This window comes from Syngnathoides biaculeatus, chromosome 15 (genome assembly GCF_019802595.1).
Source record: "Syngnathoides biaculeatus isolate LvHL_M chromosome 15, ASM1980259v1, whole genome shotgun sequence".
In the NCBI taxonomy this organism is placed as follows: Eukaryota; Metazoa; Chordata; class Actinopteri; order Syngnathiformes; family Syngnathidae; genus Syngnathoides; species Syngnathoides biaculeatus.
Window position 1 is genome coordinate 11,468,670 of NC_084654.1, and position 22,087 is coordinate 11,490,756.

At 41.0% G+C, this 22,087-nt stretch overlaps 3 protein-coding genes across 4 annotated transcripts; all 3 read right to left on the bottom strand.

The window, feature by feature from the left end:
* Positions 1-144: 144 nt before the first annotated feature.
* ccdc28b (coiled-coil domain containing 28B) lies at positions 145-4,472 on the bottom strand. The gene is made up of 6 exons (XM_061843854.1): positions 4,272-4,472; positions 2,604-2,871; positions 2,111-2,280; positions 1,864-2,018; positions 899-921; positions 145-826 (listed from the first exon to the last, which is right to left on the bottom strand). Exons 2-6 carry the CDS (start codon positions 2,837-2,839, stop codon positions 772-774), a joined length of 639 nt encoding a protein of 212 aa, XP_061699838.1. The 5' UTR covers positions 2,840-2,871; positions 4,272-4,472; the 3' UTR covers positions 145-771.
* A 716-nt stretch (positions 4,473-5,188) lies between these two features.
* Positions 5,189-15,239, bottom strand: tmem39b (transmembrane protein 39B). Its single transcript, XM_061844607.1, has 9 exons — positions 15,054-15,239; positions 14,341-14,523; positions 14,042-14,261; positions 12,669-12,752; positions 11,802-11,956; positions 10,117-10,450; positions 7,058-7,245; positions 6,846-6,966; positions 5,189-5,543 (listed from the first exon to the last, which is right to left on the bottom strand). Exons 2-9 carry the CDS (start codon positions 14,469-14,471, stop codon positions 5,310-5,312), a joined length of 1,467 nt encoding a protein of 488 aa, XP_061700591.1. The 5' UTR covers positions 14,472-14,523; positions 15,054-15,239; the 3' UTR covers positions 5,189-5,309.
* A 2,287-nt stretch (positions 15,240-17,526) lies between these two features.
* Positions 17,527-22,063, bottom strand: khdrbs1a (KH domain containing, RNA binding, signal transduction associated 1a). 2 transcript variants are annotated; one of them, XR_009798353.1, is made up of 11 exons: positions 21,708-22,063; positions 21,070-21,197; positions 20,708-20,824; positions 20,483-20,629; positions 20,286-20,410; positions 19,938-20,193; positions 19,746-19,822; positions 19,608-19,669; positions 19,337-19,510; positions 17,755-17,816; positions 17,527-17,683 (listed from the first exon to the last, which is right to left on the bottom strand). XR_009798353.1 is itself a non-coding variant. In XM_061843070.1 (9 exons), the coding sequence occupies exons 1-9, from the start codon at positions 21,796-21,798 to the stop codon at positions 19,401-19,403; spliced, it is 1,113 nt and encodes a 370-aa protein (XP_061699054.1). In that variant the 5' UTR covers positions 21,799-22,063; the 3' UTR covers positions 18,486-19,400. The 2 variants fall into 2 exon arrangements, 1 of the variants encoding a protein (XP_061699054.1); XM_061843070.1 differs by lacking the exons at positions 17,527-17,683; positions 17,755-17,816 and having other exon boundaries at positions 18,486-19,510.
* Between the last annotated feature and the right edge of the window lie 24 nt (positions 22,064-22,087).

Here is a 22,087-nt window from a genome sequence, read left to right on the forward strand (position 1 = left end):
TATTGAGTCATTAAATTGTGTTAATCCATATTGAAAATAGGTAACCGATCCATAGTTTATGGTGGCTGCGAGATCTTGTTTGACATACCCTGATTTTGCAAGTGAGGTTTTCCACCACAATGAAGGGCAAGTGCAATTCCAAGAGTCAATCCCAAATGTGTTTATTAATAGATTCACAATAGACACAAAATAATTGGATGGGCTGAGGGCCTGCACCAGCAATAACTTGAAATTGCCTGGCAGGGAACACTCATCATCTCGCAAAAACTCAGCTATTAAATTAACTCAACTGTGGAAGTAGCTGCCATTTCATATTTCTATATACAGTACAAAGAAAATGACATTTGTCCATTACTCACACTACAAATGTGTATTCATACCTCAAATATTCCTGAAATACATAAAATGTGCATTTGGTCTTCCAGTGAAGATTGTCTTATGTTGAAATTTTATTTACATCCCATTTAAAATGTTACCAAAGACAAATTGTTTAACAAAAGTATGTACCGGTAGTTGTAATGTGAACCCATTTAAAAAAAAAAAAAAAAAGTCCCATACTTTTAGATGACTAAATAAACAGATTTCAATCATTAATTGTCTTCATATTTCTTATGCAGAGTTTGATAGTGTTTTGTTTCCGCCCCTTCAGTGGCTTAATGGAAAGAATACAGCTCCTCCCTTTGCTTGCCCACGTTACTATGGCAACCGCACGGCCCACGTCATGGTAACAGGGTCGACTGGGATTTTACGGCCTCTCAACACCTCACTTAGTCAGGGAGCAGATGTCTTGGGCAGGTCCTGGTTCTCGGCCAAGTGGAGCTTTTGTCTGAATATGCACATTAAAGATCCCGCGCAAACATTTTTGGTTCTTTTCGAATTAAGCACATGAAAAGGATACATTGAGGTGCTGAGGTCCTCCAGCTGTAGGATGAAGAGGAAAGATGGGGGGGGGGGTTAGATGTACATACAAGTGGAAAGCGAACCTGACACTGATCCTGAGTGCAGTAACGCGTAACTCGTTTGCTTGTCAATATTTCCATCAAGACAAGCTGAACCATGCGGATCCAAAATGAGCTCATGTTCCGAGGGACTACTAGAATCTTCTTCTGGCCTCATTGAATATTTCATGAGTTTTCCATGATGGTTGATTAACTGCGTCAATATCCCAACTGTTGTTTTTCCTCATCCTTTGTTTAACAAGTTCTTAGAGCTGGATTGAAGCACTCGTTTTTCAGCGCATTACCATGCCGTTTATTATCATCATACGAATCTACAATGACATTGAAGAGCCTCTATAAGAATATAATAAGAATACAAATACATGGGTCTAATGAAATAGATGTTGAAATCGGCGTGCTTTTGCATTAATAGGGCGGCGAGAGGAAAAATGAGAGTGCAGGGAGGTGAAGGCTCTTGGGTAAAAAAAATAAATAAATCAATAGATCCTACACAGTAAAACGTTAAAGTTACCGTAAAGCAAAAACCAATGGTCTCGCAAACTTGACACCACAGAGAAGTGCTATGAAAAAGCCGACCAAAATGGAACAATTAATCATGATTTGCAATGGAAGTAAAAGTGAACAACTGAAATCATTTGGTTGCATAAGTGTGCACACCATCTCATAACTGGGTATGTGACTGTGTTCAGAACTAATCAACCACTTTTAAACCCGGGAAACAGGACTCACGACGCACTTGCCACCATTTAAAGTGTCTCGGCTTAACCCCAAATACATTTAAGATGTTCTAGTAGGCTTTCCCTTACATATTATCATCCATCTGAGTTTAACCACAACTACACCAAAGTGAGCCTCGATTATCGAACACGCTGAAAACGAACGCGCGACTGCGGTGGGTGCTTACGTTGCAGAGCAGGTGCTCCAGGTTGCGGTCTGAGGCGCACTTCCTCTGGTCCTCGGAAAGCTCCTCCACCCGGCTGTCCATGCTGAAGTGAAGTCGCGCAAGCTTCTCCTGCATCTCGCGCACGTGTTCCAGTTGCTCAAAGGAGCACACTTTACCTACGCAGCACACACGATGACGTGCGCATTACAAAAACTCGTCGTGTATTCGGGGGGAAGATTTACCGAGCACTTCCCAAAGTTCATCTTACCAAATGCCTGCAGTTTGCCCGAGTGGAAATCGTTGAGGAGGTTCAAGAGGCCTCCCTCCATCTCTCTCACATCCGAGACATCGGTAAGAAAGGAGTGCTGCAGGGGAGAAGACTGTACTACTTTGTTGGACCCTGCGGGCTGGGGGGGCCTGGGTTTTTCCTTGTGGGTCCTGGAAGAGCCACAAAAACTAGAACGGCATGTACCACCGGGCACCCTTCAGTTGCTTATATTTGGATTTGACTTCTTCCAAGACGTGTTCATTTAACTTCAAGTTTATCATTGCAATTACATGTTGTGACTTTTTTTGTTTGTTTTTTTGGTGGGAGGGGGGGGGGGTTCCCAACTGCAAGTGACTGGAGAAAGCACAAGCTGAGATTCTAAGCCAGGACTTCTCGACTGTGTAGCATGTGTGCTGAGCACTTTTTCACGCCACGCGGCATTCCACCTTATCACCGATACAAATGGGACATTTGTGCTTGTACATTTATTTACCTGCAAGTTTTGGGCGGAGCCACCACGCCCGCCAGCCCCTCTTTGGGCTGTCCCGTAGCCCCTGCCGACCTTTTGCACTTGCCTCGGTTTTTCGGGGACGGCGGCTGTGGCAGGCCGAGAGAGAAGGTGGCGCTTTTGCTGGCAGGCAGGACGGAGAGCTTGCGTGGGTTGACGGGAGGAGGCGGGGGCTGCGGGAGGGACACTTTGGGGCTGCGTTTCTTGCGCTTGTCGTCCATCGTCTACAAATGGCTGTCTTCTTCCTGAGGATCTGTGCAGAAAGTCGCAAGGCCCATTTAGTGCAGGACAATCTCACCGGTTGACAATTCAGAGCAGGTGTCAAACTGAAGACCCGGGGGCCAAATCTGCGACATCAACTTTCTTTTTTGGGGACCACTTAAGCATTTAGTATGTCCATTCTGATTTCCTGCTTTGTAGAGTTGGTCTTTTTTTCTTCATCTAAAATCTGCACCAAAACTACATTTTTCTTATATTCTCCCTCACAAAAATGTTTTTAAGCATAAATATAACAATAGTATTTATATTTGGCCGTCACTATTTTCCACCACTTCTTATTTAAAATCTATTTGACAATATACAAAGTACAAGTAGTTTTTCCAAAATATATAATTACATTGTGTGTAAAGTGAATTTAAAAAAATAAACTATTCTTTTTGCATCATTTATTCAAATTATTTCCCTTATTATCATTAGATCCCTTAGTGCTGACATTGATGGGACTTAATTTGTATGATTATACTAATTTTTCCTCAGGAAAAAAAAATACTTCATTCATTCGTGGATGTCAGACTTTTATGATGACACATCAAAATAATCATTTAATTGCAAATTATTTATCTTAGCACAGAGCGGCCTCAATGTGAGAACCATTGGGATGCAATACTGTATATGTATCTAAAACACAAAAACAAAAGCTAAACTTTAGAACAAAACATTATGCCCATTGCACTGCAATTCTAAACCACAATTTTAAAAAATGTCTTTGGAATACATTTCTGACAGTGTATCTCAAAAGTCATCATTATTACATCTTAATTTATACCAGTAAGTATTGTGTAGGTGAAAGGAGGTCTGAACAAAATGTAAACCAAAAACATGCAATATGACTGTTTGACGTCATGTCATTATTTTAAATGGCGGGATGGGTTGGGGGGGGAATCAATATTGTTCCGATCAGGAGTTACATAACCATTCAACAATGTGATGCTGTTTGTATGCTATTGTGTTAAATCACAAAAGCAGCCGAAATGACATTCACATTAAAAAAAAAAAAAAAAACATTTCTGCAGGCAGTTAGCAGCCGTGTTTACTGTGGCTGCTGACATCAGAGCATTTTATTATTAAACATTAATGGCATTATGATGTCGGCACTTCATCCAATTAGAATAACAAAGCAGCAGTCACAGATGGTATTTAACCATCCAAAGTGTACACGCGGAGGGGGAGGGGGGGGTGACCACAAACAAAACAACAAAAATTAGCTTTTAGCAGAATTTAGGAACCCAAACCAAAAATATCGTTCACTTCGAATTCATTGGTCTTTGTTTTCGTTCAATACATCGATTACACAAAGAATCAAACAAAACAAAACCAAAAATAAAAAAAAAAACCCACGTACATCGTCTTCAGACGAGACAAAAACAGTCTTACCGAATCAGTTACGGACCAGGAAGTGGAATGGAGGCAACATCATGTTTCCCCCGTCTGTCATTTTCCATATCGAAGAAAGCAGCAATACGTAAATAAAGATGACTTGAACCTGGGAGCATCCGCGGAGGCAACGTCGAACGTTCAAAATGTTGAAATGTTGACGCGCGTCTGCGGTGAGCGACGCGATCTGCGCAGGCGCAGCCGGGAGCCCTCTTAAAGGGACAGCGCGCCTTCAATTGGACATCAATGGAACCTGCGACTTGTCTGACAATTACAAAGAGGCCCTGACGTCATCCGGCAACTTGCCAGGTAAAGGCGACGTCCAAAGCACTTCCTCGTTCGGCAACTATTGTATTTGTTCTATATTACGACATCGTAGTGGACAAATTGTTACTATACGTAGCTTAACAAACATGAAATATGTTATTTTAGTTTATGAGGACACATTTTTTAAAAAATAATTTTTGAAAGCAGTGTAGCTTGTGGTCTTTAGGCTGACACAGAACATAAACTATATATATGATATATGGCCATGGTTGGGGAATAGCTTGCTTCTCAGTATCTGCTGCGCTCATCAATAAACATTTGCTGGTAAACATTCCTCCATATCGTTGGGGTCTGTTTTCTTTTTCCTTCTCAAAAGACCCCAACATCTTAATCATTCAAGATCAAAAATTGGAAGGCTCAAGCAGAACCAACAAAATGCTTCACTCGTCCACTGTGCTGCTCAGATTTCATTCGAAGTAAATGGAAAACAATGTCTAATTTGCCCCTTTTATAGTTTGTCATATAATACAAAAAAAGTATACAGCATTACAAACCATTTTTAAACACCCACTATATTGACTGCAATAGAAAAAGTTGGGTCGGTAAAGAATGTTCATAGACAGGGAACACATTTACTGTCAGACAACATTTTAAGTAATACAAAAATATCTTTTATTATTATGACAGATTGGAACAAAAGCATGACACAAAATGCAATTTGTAGAAAAAAAAAATACAGAGCTCTTCAATGCACCCCATAATAACTTAGACCTAACTGACTTTCTGGTCTGACAAACTGTTCGGGTAGTAGTACGCCTTCCCTAAGACAATTCGGTCTCTCAGAAGCTTGTAGAAGGCATAATAGTTACTGAAAAGGATCAGTGCCAACGATATGGTTTGATGCCACTTCTCTGAGAATATCAACAAGTACAGTTGGTAAAATATCATGGTGCCTTTCAGGAGGACGAGGATGTTCCATATTCGGAGCGGCTTGTTGAAAAAGAACTGCAGGTTGAAAAGAACGAGACGGTCGTGAGGCACAGCAAACAAATCCCAAAAGCGGGGGTTATATTCCTGACGTACCCCACAATAAATTAAATCCATGAAAGACATTCAAGAGTCAATGAGTCATTATGGGGACCCAGAATTCATTGCAGTGATGGTTTTGGCTACAGTACTTTAGTTTTGGAAAAATCAAGCTTAACGTTGCTCTTTACTTGCATTTGTTCCCGTTGCTATTTTCATGTGTGCATAAGCTATTTGTTGGACTATGGTTGGTATGTGTTCATTTGGATAGTAAAAGTGACGGTGTTTTAAAGAGTGGCTTTCCGTCATACTCTTCTTTTTAAGTGAATTGTTATCAAATTTAAGAGTTTGTGCTGCAGCGTTTGCACTATTAGCATTACGACAAAGGAAGTTATTAAAATGGTTTTGTGATTCTTTTAAATACACATGTATTTTTGTTAAGTTTGAGTCATATAACAAGCAGAGATGAGAATGGCCAATTTGGAAAAAGACTGAAAATCTCTGTCAATGGGGGGGGTTGAGTTTCCTCCTGGATATTTTTTGCTCCTATCGGAACACAGAATGCACAGCACTTTGCCGGGAATGTCCACTTTTTGTATGTGTTCGGTTAGACACGTTGATACCGTTTTGGGTCCTATCTGCACGGTTACACTTTTTTCAAGCCATGCCCGCTGAAACAGTTTTTGATTCCAGCATCCTTGTCAATTGCCCTCGCTCGATCTTCATCCTTTGTTTCTAACACTTTCGCCATCGTAAAACTTTGAACACACCGTCGCTCAGTTCGCGCTATCGAAGTCCCACGCGCCATTACTTGGCTAACAAACAAGTTACACTGCGATTTCTGAGAACCGAGAACACATGTACATGGCAATGGTGAAACTCGATTAACCACTAACACGATTGGATCGTTATACTGTATAACTCTGTTGTCCAATCGAGTAATCTGCCGCAAACAAGTTTTAATGTTTATGTCGCAAAATGCAAATATTTACACTACTGAGCAAGTTAGAACAGCATATGATAGTCGTGCTTGTGCTAGCACTAAGCTGAACTTGCAGCTCGGAGCCCACCACCGAGAGGAAGGCGCACGATACCCCCCCGCGAAATTTTCTCAACGGATTTCTGCTCATCTCGAGAATGGTCATTTTGGTCTGAAAAAGTCGGAAATCCACCGATTGGCGGAAAATTCTCATCCGTGAAAAAGTCACTCATTCATATCTAAAGGTACTACTGTACAAAGAAACCAGTCTATGGCCAGCTGATCTTGCAAGCATTACTCACATAAAAGCGATAATGGGACACATCTGATGGTACTGCAACGTTGTAGTGGCCCGTAGCTTTGTAGACATTCTTATTGTGTTTAACCAGGACACCCTGCGGCCACATGTACTCTTCTGTCCATCTGAGAGGAACCAGGAGAAATTCAAAATTATTCTCACAATGAATTGTGTTGCATCATTTGACTGGAACTACGATCTGCGAGCACCACATACAAGTGTTGGAGGACATTGGAGCAGAGCGATGGGTCTACTTTCTGCCAGGAGCCGAGGTGCGCTGCAGCTTTGTGCAGCAGGTCGCAGTAGCGAGGTGGCAATAAGTGTCGCATGAGGATGACCAATGTGCTGACCGACATCATGATGAACAGCTCGCAAGACCAACGTCTGTCTACATACTGTGTGCTCTAAATTAGAGATGAAAGTGGACTTTTGTGAAAATTCCTGAAAATACAAATGTGAGCACTTGCCCCCCCCCTGTGAAATTTTTGAAAAAAAAAAAAATGGATGGCTGTGGTGCATTCTGGCCATATCTGTGAACAAAATTCAGACAAAAATTGAAAGTGAAATTTCTAAGTCCTGACAAAGAAAAAAAATGGGCAGATGTTCACCAAGGGCCAACCCCAGAATTTTTTTGACCCCCATCCCCCTATCACTGGATAGCACAAAATCACATTTGTCATTAAAATATGCCATCTTATCTCGAGAAAAATAAATTAAGTGAACTATTCAGTAAAAAGACATCTAAAATTGTCCTTTTTCCCACATTATACATATTATAGTATAGATATCAAATATTCACGAACATATATCCTAGAATTTATACACCGTACAGCAAAACATGTTAAAGAAGTTGATCTGTAGTAATTACTATTAACGTTTAAGTCTCAAACTTCTTACGTCGCGTTGTACTGATACACTCGACCACATTGCTCATTATCTTAGATATAGATCTAGTAATACTAATAGTATAATCAGTTGCCTTTATTATTTTGAGATACGCAGTCACTCACATTTGAAAAATGTACGGGTGTGGTCAGTCATGCTCGCAGATAAAGTTCCGTGTGTGATTAGGGATGGCCTTAAAATAACTTACTGGATTAATATAACATAACTGTAAATTAAAAATAAAATAAACAAATACATAAAAAAAATAGAAAACTAAAATTTGAAAACTCAGAAAAGATGATTTTCAATTTCAACTGATATTAGTAGAACATGATATAAAACGGTATTTAACATTTTTCATCAATAAAAATTCTTGATCTGACAAAATTTTTCTGAAGAAAAGTTAAATGCACTGGCCTGTCAAGGAATAAACACGAATGGTCTATACTCGCAATGTTTTGAAAACGCTGAAAGTTTAGTGCAACATAATTGGCGTTCGTGGCAACAAGCTAGCGATACATTGGAACAAACATTCCTGCCGGCAATCCTGACATTTTGTTGTGCCTCCACATCACGAGACTGCCGTAAATAGGAGGCCGGCTTGCTAGAACGCGCATTTATGTGCATGTGTTCGACGTATTGGCCACACCTGAATCAAGCGACGAGGTGGATGATAGTCTAACGTGTCGTTTTTTGGGGGGCACACCGTCACACTGCCTCGACGCAATGAGCACCCCTGGTGTAACTGAATTTCCTTTGACATGCCTCATGATGTTGATGACTTTCGACGTAAATGCGCTCGCAATACGTGACGCAGTTCTGAACATGCACTTTCGTACATGCTCCGTTAAACGCTTAACTTGCATTTCCTGTTTCCGGGTAAATAGCGGTTGTTTTGGAGCAGGCTTGTTTAGTTAACGTTTATGAAATAAACACGGAAATTAATGTCCAGACCACACAACATAACCGACGTCTTGAAAGAATGCAAGGGGAGAGACGTTACTGTTACTAGTGTTAGTGCCTCAACGTGGCTACGCTCGTGAAAGCAAAACAACGAACTCAACCGCAATGTTGTCAACTAATATCCGGATTAATTTCTGGGCAATTTTTCCTCAATTTTCCGTAACAATTTTTATGAAAATTTAAAAATCTGGAATTTCGGGAAAATCCGGAGGACTTTCATCACTGTCTAAATGAAAAAGGAGGGACAGGCTATGAATTCTCTGGTACGCCCCAAGACAGTGCATGAAGAACTGCAAACTCCTGAATGTTTGGCTAGTAATGCGCAACCGCTGGGCTATTGCACATTCTTTGCCATCAGATCATCACGTGTGCTGCGGGACTTTTTTTTTTTTTTTACAATTTCTAATAATTGGTTGTAGCGTTATTATTTCAGCTTTTCAAGCCTGACTGACATAAAAGACAGCTATTCAAAGAGCTCTTCACGTGTATCTTCAATTTCTGTCAGTATATCAGTTTATTGGTAAGTATTTGTGAGAAAATTGAAATGAGATGATCACATTTTTGTGATATGTTTTGTGGCGCGGGGTTAAATTTCCTGACAATTGTAGACCGTATTTCTCAAAATGTGATGTTATCGTCACAAGAAGAAACTTTAAAAAAAATGAAGAAAAGTACAATTTTAGTACCACGAGGAACAGAGCAACAGAACGTTATTTTGCAATTGGAAGCAAAAAGGCTAACGACTAAATAGCTACTGTTGGACTCCTGGAAATCCATCCATCCATCCATCCATCCATCCATTTTCTGTGCCGCGTATCCTCACATGGATCGCGGGAGTGCTGGAGCCTATCCCTCCTATCTTCGGGTAGGACGCGAGGTACAATCTGGACTGGGATCCAGACAATTACAGGGCACATAGAAACAAACAACCATTCACACTCACAATCACACCTACGGGCAATTTAGAGTCTCCAATGAATGCATGTTTTTGTGAGGTGACGTGGGAGGAAACCGGAGTCCCCGGAGAAACCCATGCAGGCAAGGAGAGAACAAGCAAACTTTACACAGGCGGGGCCGGGATTTGAACCCCCGGTCCTCAGAGATGTGAGGCTAACGTTCTAACCAGTTGCACCACCACACCACCCCCTGGAGTTCAATTAAATAAATAATTGAAAATGAATTAATAAAAGCCCAGACGAAAAAAAATTAAAAAAATCTATGAATGTGAATTACTACACCAACATTACCCAAGAGTGAACATTTCTTAAAGTACTTAATGTAAAAACTCTGATACGATCGAGACGTGCCATGTGATTTAATCCTCTAATATTTTGAGAAAATGTTGGTCACATTTTCGAATTGTTTGACTTAAGGGGTATTCACAATGAAAAGGTCTACTGCATATTAAAAACTTGTGACTGTCTCACCTTGACAAACCAAACGGGTACAAAGGCCACATAGTAGGCACTCAGCATGGAGCTGACCAGCACCTCCTTCATTCTCCAGTTAAAATCCATCTTAAGGTACTCCACCTCTTTGCGGATCAAGTCTGGTGACAGGCAGCAGGCGTGAGTTGGCATGACCTGGACACCATATAGCTGGCTGGTGTGCTGCTTCCAGGTTTCCTTGAGGACTGTCAGGTAGTCTCGACCCCGCCCGACATTGCCCAAATCTTTGGAGCCAATGGTGGCCATGGGGGACAGCGGACCTGCACGGCGGAGGTCGCAGCTCAACCGAAAGAATGAAATGTACATTCCAAATCTGTAGTAGAGACAAGAGGTTCAATTATTGTTCACAATTATAGTTGTACAGTAAACACCAATATTCAAGTATAATTGAAGCCCACCCAAAAAAGTCTGCATAGCCCTATAGATGCCACAAGATAGCGACAAAGCAATTTTTTTCAGATTAGACAAAGATATGGTCTGACTAAAAGAAGCTCCTCCCCTCAGTTCAACATAGGTGCTTGGCATCAAGATGCCACCAGATGGCACCAACGTAATAAGTATGGAAGTAAATAAGTGCCACCAGGATTTGAATTTGAAATGCCACAGAAAACAGGATTTCAATTTGAAATGTAACGTGATCACGTTTTCAATAGTTGTATTTCAGTGTAACTTTTCAATGCTAACAATTCAACTGGTTACAATTCGCAGTCTTAAATTCAACTGGCTACAAGTCGCTGTCTAAAATTCACCGTCTGTGCCAGTAACCCTGCCTGGGTTACTTCAGGTCAGAGCCGAACACTGAGCCAATCGCATTTACGCTCTCTTAGTCACGTGACGTCACATACTAAGAAAGCGTAACTGGATTGGCTGGCTGTTTAATTCTGACCTGAAGTAACCCTGCCTGGCGGTACGGATGGTGAATTTCAGACAGCGAATTGTAGCAACTATTGAAAATGTGATCACTTTACATTTCAAATTCAAATCCTGCTTTCTGTGACATTTCAAATTTAAATCCTGGTGGCACTTATTTACTTCCATAAATAAGCAACTAATTTGTACAGAATACCATTAATGCATTTGAAAATGGTGGTAATTTTTTGTGATTAAATCATAATTACAATAATTGCTATGCACCTCTCTTCTATACTGTTTATCCTAATTGGAGTCATGGGTGTGCTGGAGTCTACAGGATATCCAAGATGACTTTGAGCAAGTTTAGGTACAACCTGGCAACAATGACTTTTAAACCACTGGATAATTTAGTCTTCAATTAAACATGTTTTCGGAATCTGAGAGAAAGCTGTTGTACCTGGAGAAAACCCAGCAAACCACAAGGACAACATGCAATTTCAACCTCTCTACAGTAAACTGTCTGTACTTTGATTACGTGCATATAAACGTGCTGAGCAGCTCAAGGTCCAAAGTTCCCTGAACGGAGCAGACACTATGCTACTTACAGGTAGCAGAAGAGGAACAAGTTTAGCACAGAGTAAGTTCAAAGAGGTAAATGGGGGCGGAACACAAATGTGTCCACTAAACAGTACAACAAAAACTAAGGATGAACTGTACAGTATGTCTCTAACTCAATTCATGTGTGCATGTAAACGTGCTGAGTGGCTAAAGATCCAACGTTCCCTGAACAGGACACACAGGATGGTACTTACGGGTAGCAGAGGAAGAGCAGGCTCAGCACGGAGTACGTTCTGAAGAGATAAATGAGGGAGCGGCACAGACTCCAGCCTGTCAGCGTTAGCACAGCAAAGCGTGCCATAACTAAGAAGATGGAATGAGGAAATGATAGTTTCCCACTCTGTGATGCCTGCGGGAGAGCCAAAACACTTGCAAAATCTGTTGTGGTTTGACTTGACGCAGACACGCACACAACACCAGGTACAGTTACAGAATGCAATGAAGTCCAGTACAAGAGCTAGATCACTATTTCCACAACAACTTTACATATCACAATAGATCTGTCTATATACAACTGTGATTGTAGTTGCAGAACTATACAGCATTACACTTAGATGAGTTTATACTTTTGTGGCTTTAGCATATTTAGCTAGCTAGGCGAAGTGCAAATTACAAACCACAATAATAAAGCAATAGCTTTTTTACTCAAACCAAAGCATCAATATATTACCACGACTAACTTACTCATATACAGTTGTGGTCAAACAATTTACATACACTTATGGGAATAAATACACTTGGACAAGCTTTCCCGTGCGATTGTGTACATACAAAATAAAACAGTTTTTGACTGCTAGGTTACATAACGGCTCAAATATAAACATTCAGTGCATTTACAAGGTATTCAGAGCACTTGACTCCACAAGAACAAACCTTAGTAATCCTTCAAACCACAACTGTATCTCTTTTATCTATGTAGATTACACAGGTCTATGTTGTTGAGCAAACTGATATATACGTCATTATCTGTATTATATAATACTTACAATTTTTTTTACAAGAAACTGCAGAAAATTTTGAAAACTGTTTTAAAAAAAAAGGGTCAAAATAAATGTTCTTACCTCTTTAACAATTGCAGCGATTAACCTCCGAGCCAGAATGATAACTATGAACACGAGCATGTTATAATCAATCAAGTGGAAGTTCTGTAAAACAAAATGAAGGTTTTTAGGATAACTGTGCCGCTCCTCCGTGCGTAATAAGGGGCACTTTTATTACTTTAAAGCGGGGCTTAGAAGAATCCACCTCAATAAAAGAGGACATGAAAATAGCCACACAAATATCTTTTGACTATGCAACATAATAAAATACAAACGCACAACTCTAAAGTCTCACAAAACGAGAGTTCAAACTGTTGACTTGTCAACACATTGGAACATTTGTCATGAAACTGGAATTGCGTAAGCAAAGGATTACCCGTGCAGATCCACATTAATGGAAGAGACTCACTAGACCCATGTTAAGCGCACTCATACATCTGAAGCATGTGAATGGAAATATTTGGTTTTAAAATTTACCTTACAGCAATAATTCTTTTTACACAGTGGAAAATTTGCAAAACATGACATGATGTTGACTTACCTTCAGCGAACCTTCCTGGACACCTCAACATCAATTACTGAGTAGATTTTTTTTGTTTGTTTGTTTTATATGATAAAATCAGATGCCAAAACATTTGCTTATTGATCCTCAGGAGATATTTAAGTGTTAAAGCAAGAAAAAAAGCAGGTTAAAAAGATGTATCTATTAATTATTTTTTAATAAAAAAAATCTACTAATGTTTTATTCACTGGATATAATCACAGCTGAACGAGAGTGAAGCGTGGTACATCCAGAACAAGTAGCTAGCCAATCACAGGCCACATATAGACAAAAACTTAATACCGGAGTAAGATGGAGTACCAGCAAGAAAAGCCAAGCAAAGGGATAACCTGCAAACGCCACACTTGTAGGAGTTACCGTATTTTCCGCACTATAAGCCGCACCTTATTATACGGCAATAAATGGCGTATTTTAAAACTTTTTCATATACAAGGCGCATAGGTTAGACGCTACAGTAGAGGCTGGGGTTACATTATGCATCTATTAGATGGAGTTGCACTAAAGCCTCAATATCAAGCCATATATATATAAAGTGCACCGAATTATAAGGCTTTTGGAAAATTAAAGGCTTTATGTGCGCCTTATGGTGCGGAAAATACAGTACCTTTTAAATGTGAGGCACAAGTGCTTCACATTCCTACAATGTGCTGCTAACTTGCCGTTTGTCTTTTTTTCCATTGTATGGCAGTTAATAATGTAAACCTGTAGTGTTAAACCTTTAATACTGGCAACAATTTGGATTCCAAACGGAGTATCTCCATGTTATTCCATCTGGTTTGATTAATGTGATAAACAGGGTAGCGTCCACACCAATCAATGTAAGTGTACTCACCAGTGAAGTGAATGAGGGAGGATGTGATGGGGGATACCACCATACACTCTTGTAGATGTTAATGTAGTGGACAAAAAGAGCAGTGAGGTGGCAGAAGAAAAGGTAGAGCTCAAACTGCACATTGTGGTCAACAGGTAACTCTGGGATCTTGCAGTGTTTCAAAGGCACCACTGTCTGTGCAGCCAGTGGAGGGCTGGGCAAGCATGCTCCTGTACCACTCCTATAGGGAGAAAAAAAACAACAATGGATTAGGATTTTTAGGATTTTCTGCATTCTGTGAGCATAGGATTCTAACTAACCTCGTACGAGATCGCACCCCAGTGACCGGGGAGCTGGTGGAGTGGTTGCCATTGCTTACTGAGCCTGGTTCACTGCCAAGTGGAGGCCTGCAGTAAGTGGTGCGGTTTGTCCCTCGCCTTCCACCTGCCATTACACACACCCACAGCTCACTCCTCAGGGGATTCCTCTCCTTGCTATATGATCTGTTTAGAGGATGGCAAACTGTCAAGACAAACTAATATGGTTTATTACCACCTGTAGAGTGATGCTCTTCACAGGGCTAACTTAATAGCACAGGAGTAATTTGAGATTTATTTATTTTTTTTGCCTAAAAGTGTGGTCCAAATAAGCACAGCACATGACATACCACCACTGCCTAAGCTAGTATATCCAAAGAATCTAATTCTAATTAGCATGCATCACAAACTTTCATATGATTTCACTTTTGCTGAACAAGCATCCCTGGGAATTTCACGAACTATCGTCACTAAGCTCAGTCACTATAGTGTCTGATAACATGCGTGGAAAGATTTCCATGCAAGTCATGAGACACTAGTAGCAAGAAGGTGTGAGGTGGGGGGCTGTACAATGGATTCGGGTCTTTCCGCCATGCCCATGCTCGATTAAATACAAAGATCTGAGGCCTAAGCTACGAGTCCATGTAGCGAGTTAGCCCGAGTTCAGCTACATCAGATACTGTATTAAAATGATAGACGGGGAAATGAAAGCCTACCACACTGTGTCAAATCCTGTTTCGAGGCATCAACTTTCACCTAAAGGCCGTAGGGTTTCAGAATAACTGTCGAGATATTGCTATGTTTCTCATTGAAATCGCCAAAGACATTCATTGTTGTTGTACTAGTAGCCGCAGCCTTGATAGATGGCAGCGCGGATATGTGCGCTCGGAGGTGGAGTCTCGCTTAAAGGAACAGTACTGCTCTATTGAAAAAATAAATTAAAAAATGGGGGGGAACGCTACTACAAACAGGAAGTGAAATCCTAACATGAAAACCGTCAAAAAAAAAATTACTCATTTTCAGCAAATTAAAAAATCCTATAATGGCTGCTTTTCAAGAATTTAAAAAAATGCTATCTTACTCCATTTCCCATGCACAGCTTCTTTTAAGTTGGTATTGTATCTGCTCCCCTCCCTGAGCCATTGGCTTATCATAGTGGAGGGGTTTGTGTGTCCCAATGATCCTAGGAGCTGATGTCTGGGGCTTCATGGCCCTGGTAGGGTCACCCATGACAAACAGGTCTGAGGTGAGGGAATAGACAAAGCACGACTATAAACCCCCTTTATGATGATGACAAACTATGGAAACAGTTTTCCCTTGCTCAGACATGGGTCACCACAACCCACATCTGGAGCTGGGGTTCAAAGGCAAGCGCCTGGTGGGAAGGCTCCATGGGTTCACCACCTGTGGAAGGGGCCATAGGGGTCAGCTACAGTGCAAGCTGGGTGGAGGCCGAAGGGAGGGACCATGGCGATCTGATCCCCGGCTACGCAAACTGGTTCGAGGACATGGAATGTCACTTTTTTGGAAGGGAAGGAGTCCAAGCTGCTGCGTGGGGTCAAGAAGTTCCGAAAGTATATAGTCGGGCTCGCCTCCACATACGGCTTGGGCTCTGGTACCAATCCTCTCGGGAGGGATTGGACTCTCTTCCAACCTTTTCCCACTGTGAGAGGTCTCGAGCAGGTGTGGGTATACTTATCGCCCTGCGGTTTGGGACCTGTATGTTGGGGTTCACTCTAGTGAACAAGAGGGCAGCCTCCCTTGGTCTTCAGGTGAGACCACGAGTCCAGTCTGTTGTTTGTGTCTTTACACCAAACATCAGTTCAGAGTGACTATCCTTTTTGGAGTCTTTGGAGGGGGTGCTGAAGAGTGGTCCCACTGCAGGACTCCAACACTCAGATGGGTAATGACAGTAAGACCTGTAAGAGCATTATCACCATCACCACCAGTGAGGTCACCCACGTGGTTACAAATCTCCAAGGTGGCAAGGCCCCTTACAACTTATATTATTAAACTGTTTCGGGACATTAATTTCATGACTCACAAACGTGCTTCTGTAACGAAGCATTACAGTGATCGAGTTTAACAAAATAGGCTGTCTCAAATATATCTACTCAAAAGCAGTGAAGACGGAATTCTATCTGCCTCACCTTGTGCTTTATCTGCAGTTTAACGTGATCATGACAACTAAACATGTCCATTTTCCAAGCCGCTTATCCTCACTAGTCGCAGCAGTGCTGGAGCCTATCCCAGCTAACTTTGGGCAAAAGGAAGACTACACCCTTAAGTAGGTCAGAATTAGCCTGAGTATGGAAAATCTGAATGTTAATCACAAGTTTCTAAAAACATTGTAGAGACATCAGGCACTTCCCAATAGCCTCCTGTTTTAGTGTAGTACTTTTACCAGGAGATGGGGCTGTTGAAGTGTGCAATTTCTGCTTTTTGTGACTGATTTTGCAAACTTAGCTTTGTGAAAACATGTAGACGTGAAAAGGGAAACACCATTTGAAATAGACTATTTACACAAGAGGTTGCAGTCTGGAGCCTTATGGACGGACCTTTGCCACAGCAGCGTGTTTAAATTGTGAACTCCCAAGCGTTATGAAATAGCACAAGATTCGAATTACAACACCTTGACATACAGATCACAAGCAGGTACAAAGAGGTACCCCGATGTAAATCAGACCATGCTGCAATTATACTAATGCAGCAGGTAACCCAGAATTGCAATTTGGAAACTACTAGGCCACTTATATGTTCTTAAAAAGCAGGCAGTAACTGTGTTCCTTCATTTGGGCCATAACATTTTGTACTGCTGCACTAACTTACAAATTCTACAGTGCTTACCGTTGAACAGGTGACATGCATACTTGCCCAGATGAAAAATTCCCTTGACAAATACATGAATTTATAACAAAAACGCAAATGTTACTTTCCATTAGGAGTCCGTGCTAAAGGATTTTGTATGAGCTTTGCGTAAATTTTGGTTATGTTCCGTACTTTATGGTTATGTCTATCTATTGTCAACTGGATTCTAAAGTGTGTGGCGCTATAAACGTGATGTTACATTCATATAAAACGAGTCTAGGGTGGGCTATAAACTTTAGTTTTAATTGAATCAGTTTGTCTGTGGGAACACTGATACATAAGTTCCAATATATAAATACTTAACTGAAGGAAATGTAAAAATTCCAATTCAATCTTTATTAAAAATAAGTCAACATGACAAACATTATTAAAAACCCTCATAGAGGTAATCAGATGACTTCTCAAAGATCCAGAGAAGTGAAGTCCAGGTTCAACGATGACAAAGCCTCCTCACATTCAAAAGGACACTTGAAATGACCTGTTCAAGCACAGCAAAGAAAATTTAAGCCCTCTGGGCCCAATCATGGCCTGCAATTTTAATTCACTGACCTTAATAGCTAATGGAGATCGAAAGCTGTTTTGTCTCCAGCATCGAGACATTTCACAAAAACCTGGGAAGAAAGAGACAAAATGAGATCTTGGACAAAAAAGGCCACGCACACAACAAACAGCCATTCACACACACACAACATGCAAATCTAAGATGATCAAAAGATTTATGCAACTCATTTTTTTTTTCATTATTGGGATATCACTATCACATATATTGTTAGATGTAATATTATGATGGACTAATTTTCATCCAACTTAAAACTTGAAAATTGTCAAGATAAAAATAAAAGTATTGAGCTTTTTCTTTTTGAGCAAGAGTTGCATTACAACCATTTCTAGTCTTTTTGCACGGCTTATTTTGCTCGGTATAGCCGATAGCATATTTTGTACTTCGAGCATTTATGCATTTGGAATGATAAAATTACCTTATACTTGACACAATATAATACAATACTCTAATAAAGAGAGTTGGTTAGTTTTACCTTCTTGTGGCGATCTTTTGGCTTTTAGAATCCTCCCCTCTGCGATTTTTTTTCTTTTATAAAAAAGCAGCCAGCATGACTTTGCGTCAAAGTCAAGACCCCTGCAAGCTTGATTTGAAATACTGTTGAGATTCAGTTACTTCAAGTGGCTGATGCCTTCGAGTTGGAGATACACTAAAGGTTGACGACAATACATATTCAAGCAGAGTAGCATCAAGTCCAACTTATATTTGGCAGACCATTACCTCGTGGAATGATGAGCTTTATTATTGTTGGTGACATTACAAGTGTAGTTTAGAAAATTTGAAAAACATTAGGGTTCAATGTCAAAACACTGTTTTGCTCTTTTGAAGAAAAATCAGACTGACAGTACACATGTATCTTATTCAGCGTCAAATACATTTTCACCAGCGAATTTTTTTTAGCACAACAAATGCAAAATACCACGTTTAAATCACGTTTTAACCGAAACATCGCACTGCAGAAAAACATTTGGATATACGCATTTAGGATCCTATTTAACCAAACGTACACACTGATGCATTTTAATGTCTTGCAACATTGTCCTACACTGTACAAAATATGGAGTAGGCTGCAGGCTCCCATACACACATTGAGAACTAACTCGTTGGCCTCCAGAATTTTTGCAAGTAATTAGAAGACAAAATTCCTCAAGCATATTTGTTTGCTAATTAACATAAGATTTAGTTAACTTCATAAAATACAAGTTGTATGATGTAAGATTTGTGTTGGACCATAAAACAAGATTTATTTTAGATTGCAATGCAAATTAAGCTATTTGTTATCTGTTTTTCCGTTTGTAAATGACTATGCATCCTAGGTATTTTCTTTTGCCACGGTATTTTTTGTTATAATTAAAATATAACCAGCTACCGCTAAAATGTGACTGACTCTTAGGTTTGTCACCCTTGAACTGCCAACTACTCATCGTAACAGTTATTAAATGGAAACAGTAAACCATGACAAAAACTTAGCATCTTCCCACTCCTGCAAAATATGACAAACAAAATGCATACTAAAAATAGCAAAACCATAAAAATAAACAATAAAAGGGGGATGAAAATAAGGGAAATTACTTTGAAACGTTAAGTGAGTTACAATCGAAGACAGTTGCAATGGCAACTCTCTACCAGTAGATGTTCAAAATCTTCCATAGGGATGCTCTCTATAGGTTCCTTTTGACTGCCTGGCCGGCGCAGCTTTGCCTCCAGCTGCGGCGCCGGACCATTGGTTCTCCCAGTCCTCCTGAGCTGAGATGGGGTGGGGGTGGAGACCATCATTACTGTAAATTTGACATCTTAAAAAATAGATAAATAAAAAAAAAAAGAGACCGTATTGAATACTTACCATATTGCTCATAGGCAGCTTCCTGGGGCTCACCATGAGCGTAGTCATAATACTCAGTATCCCTGAAAAAAGATTTCAGAATCAGCTGTTTGAGAGTAATAAACTGGATGGCTGGTCTGTATCTGAATATTCACTTACGTGGGCACAGCTTGCTGGTTATAATAATTTTCATACCCCTCATAGGTTGGCTCTGCATATGAATCCTCATAAGCAGGCTGGAAGGAAGATAAATCACTGAGTACATTACCATGGCAAAGAGATGTCAAGGCATGCGTTTGATAAACCGTTTATTGGGATGTCTAAATAAGAAAGCTATGTTTAATAGCTTACATAGTCTTCATAGGACTCGGGTTTAGGTTGGGAGCCTGAAGGGGGAACTTGCTGGTGCGAAAGGGCGGCAGCCGGAAGCATTCTCGGTGCCCCAGCTGCAGGGGGGCGTGATCGTGAGGCAGCGCCCCCTCGATTGGGAGCTGTGGGTCCACCTCTACCAGCTGGCCCACCTCTGGAATTTCCCCGACCCATTCCTCCCCGTGGGGCTCCGCCGCGCATACCTCCACGAGGACCACCACGGGGAAGTCCACGACCTCTGTCGAAATGAGCCGACGTGTTACTGTTAGTAGTGTGTCGTGGATGTAGGAGACTAATTCTAGGCTTGTTACTTTTGCACATTTGTCTAACCTTGGTCCGGCACCTGGTGGTCCACCCCGACCTCTTCCCATGTGTCCCCCGCGTCCCCTGGCTGAACCATCGTGAGATCCATTGAGGAAGTTGGGGTCCATATATGGGTCATACTCACCAGGTTCCTAACAACAAGCAATTGTTAAATTGCCATTATCTAAGTTAACGCTACGTTATAAAATGTGAGGGACACATACTGGTATCAGGAACTTCTTGACCTCATCCATAGCATGAGCCATACGAAGGTATGCATCTGGAATAGGTGCCATCACTTCAATGAAAACATGTAACTCCAAGGCAAGGTGAGCATATTTGGCTTCCCCGCCATTCCGTAGCTCTTCTTCCTAATCAGCAGATAGCACAACTCAACAAAGCATGACTTGCGCATCAAGAAATTGAGGAAACCTAAACCATACACATACCTTATTCTTATCCCTCATGGAACCTTTACCCAGAACAGAAATCTTTGCGCCAGTCTCCTCTTGCAACCTTTTGATTGTGCTGCCCTGTGGCCCCAGAAGCTTGCCGACAAAGTTGACCTTAAGGTTAAGGCATCAAGCATAAATTAGCACAGCGTGGCTTAGTGTCTTCAATAGAGGCTGCCATTTAAGTATCGAGACGAGATGGCAGTTTGCTGATGCAGAAATCAGGTTAGTATCATTCATGGTCTGCTGAACAAATAGACCCCCCCCCACTAAAGACTATCCTCAACACTCACAGTTTAAAGCTTCTATAGTTAAAGGACTAAAATATCATTTAAATTAAACGAAACAAAAACACTTACCCTCGGATACTGCTTGGATGGAATAAGTACGCGCTCTTTGAGCTTGAGTGTCTTTGTAGCAAAAAGATCCAGGTATGTCTCCTTCTCCGGTTCTTTCTTGGGTTCACCTTTTTGGATCCTATCAATCTCTACATGGGGAAAACGAACCAAAACACATAGCGATCAGTAATACAGTGGCAAGTCAACATTCCCACAACTGGTGTAAATGAACAGATATTATAATGACTGCTTTAGAAGTTGAATAACCATGTTAACTGGGAGGTCTGGCACTGAATAAGTTTTAAACGTGGGTAATGTTCCAGCCCATAATCGCAGCCAAATGATTGATAATACAGCACATACATTACACAATTCAAGACCTTCTGAAACAAATGGGCGAGTAAACTCAAGAAAAGAGTCAAAGCTCTAAATTGGCGCGAACACACACCAAAAAAAAGCCACTTAAGTTTACTGGATTAATTTTGTGGTCAAAAGACAGCGACGACCTACCCACATCAGTTTGAAACCACGTGTTTCATCCCCCATTGTTCGGATGCGCGCATCAACTCCTTTCAAAGGAAAAAAAAACACCGCAGGGGCCGCGAACCGACTGATGGCGGTTAGTCCCACATAAATAATACGCAGTCAAAGCAACTTACCTGCAGAAATAAGTTTCATGGCATGGGTAAACGAGGAGTCCAAGCTGTCCTTTTCGGCCAGGAGCTCTGGTAGGTATTTTGTGTCTTCCATTTTGCTTTCTCGTGAACACGGTTCCACTCGATGGCGGACTCAGATTCGCCCTTTGTTAACGCTCACTAAGATCCCCCCCCACGCGAACGGCACTGAATGGAATTAAACAAAGCGTCGTTCGCTTCGCTGGGACCTCCAGCAGCAAATGAATACAAAAAAAAAATAACCTTCCTGGTCCACGAGGTCGTGACACTTTCGTGATGCCCGATAGCTTTCCTCAATGGACAAAGAAGAAATGGCGCAGCTGTATTTGATAGAGAGGAAGAAGAGAGCCAAGCGCAGGACGTGA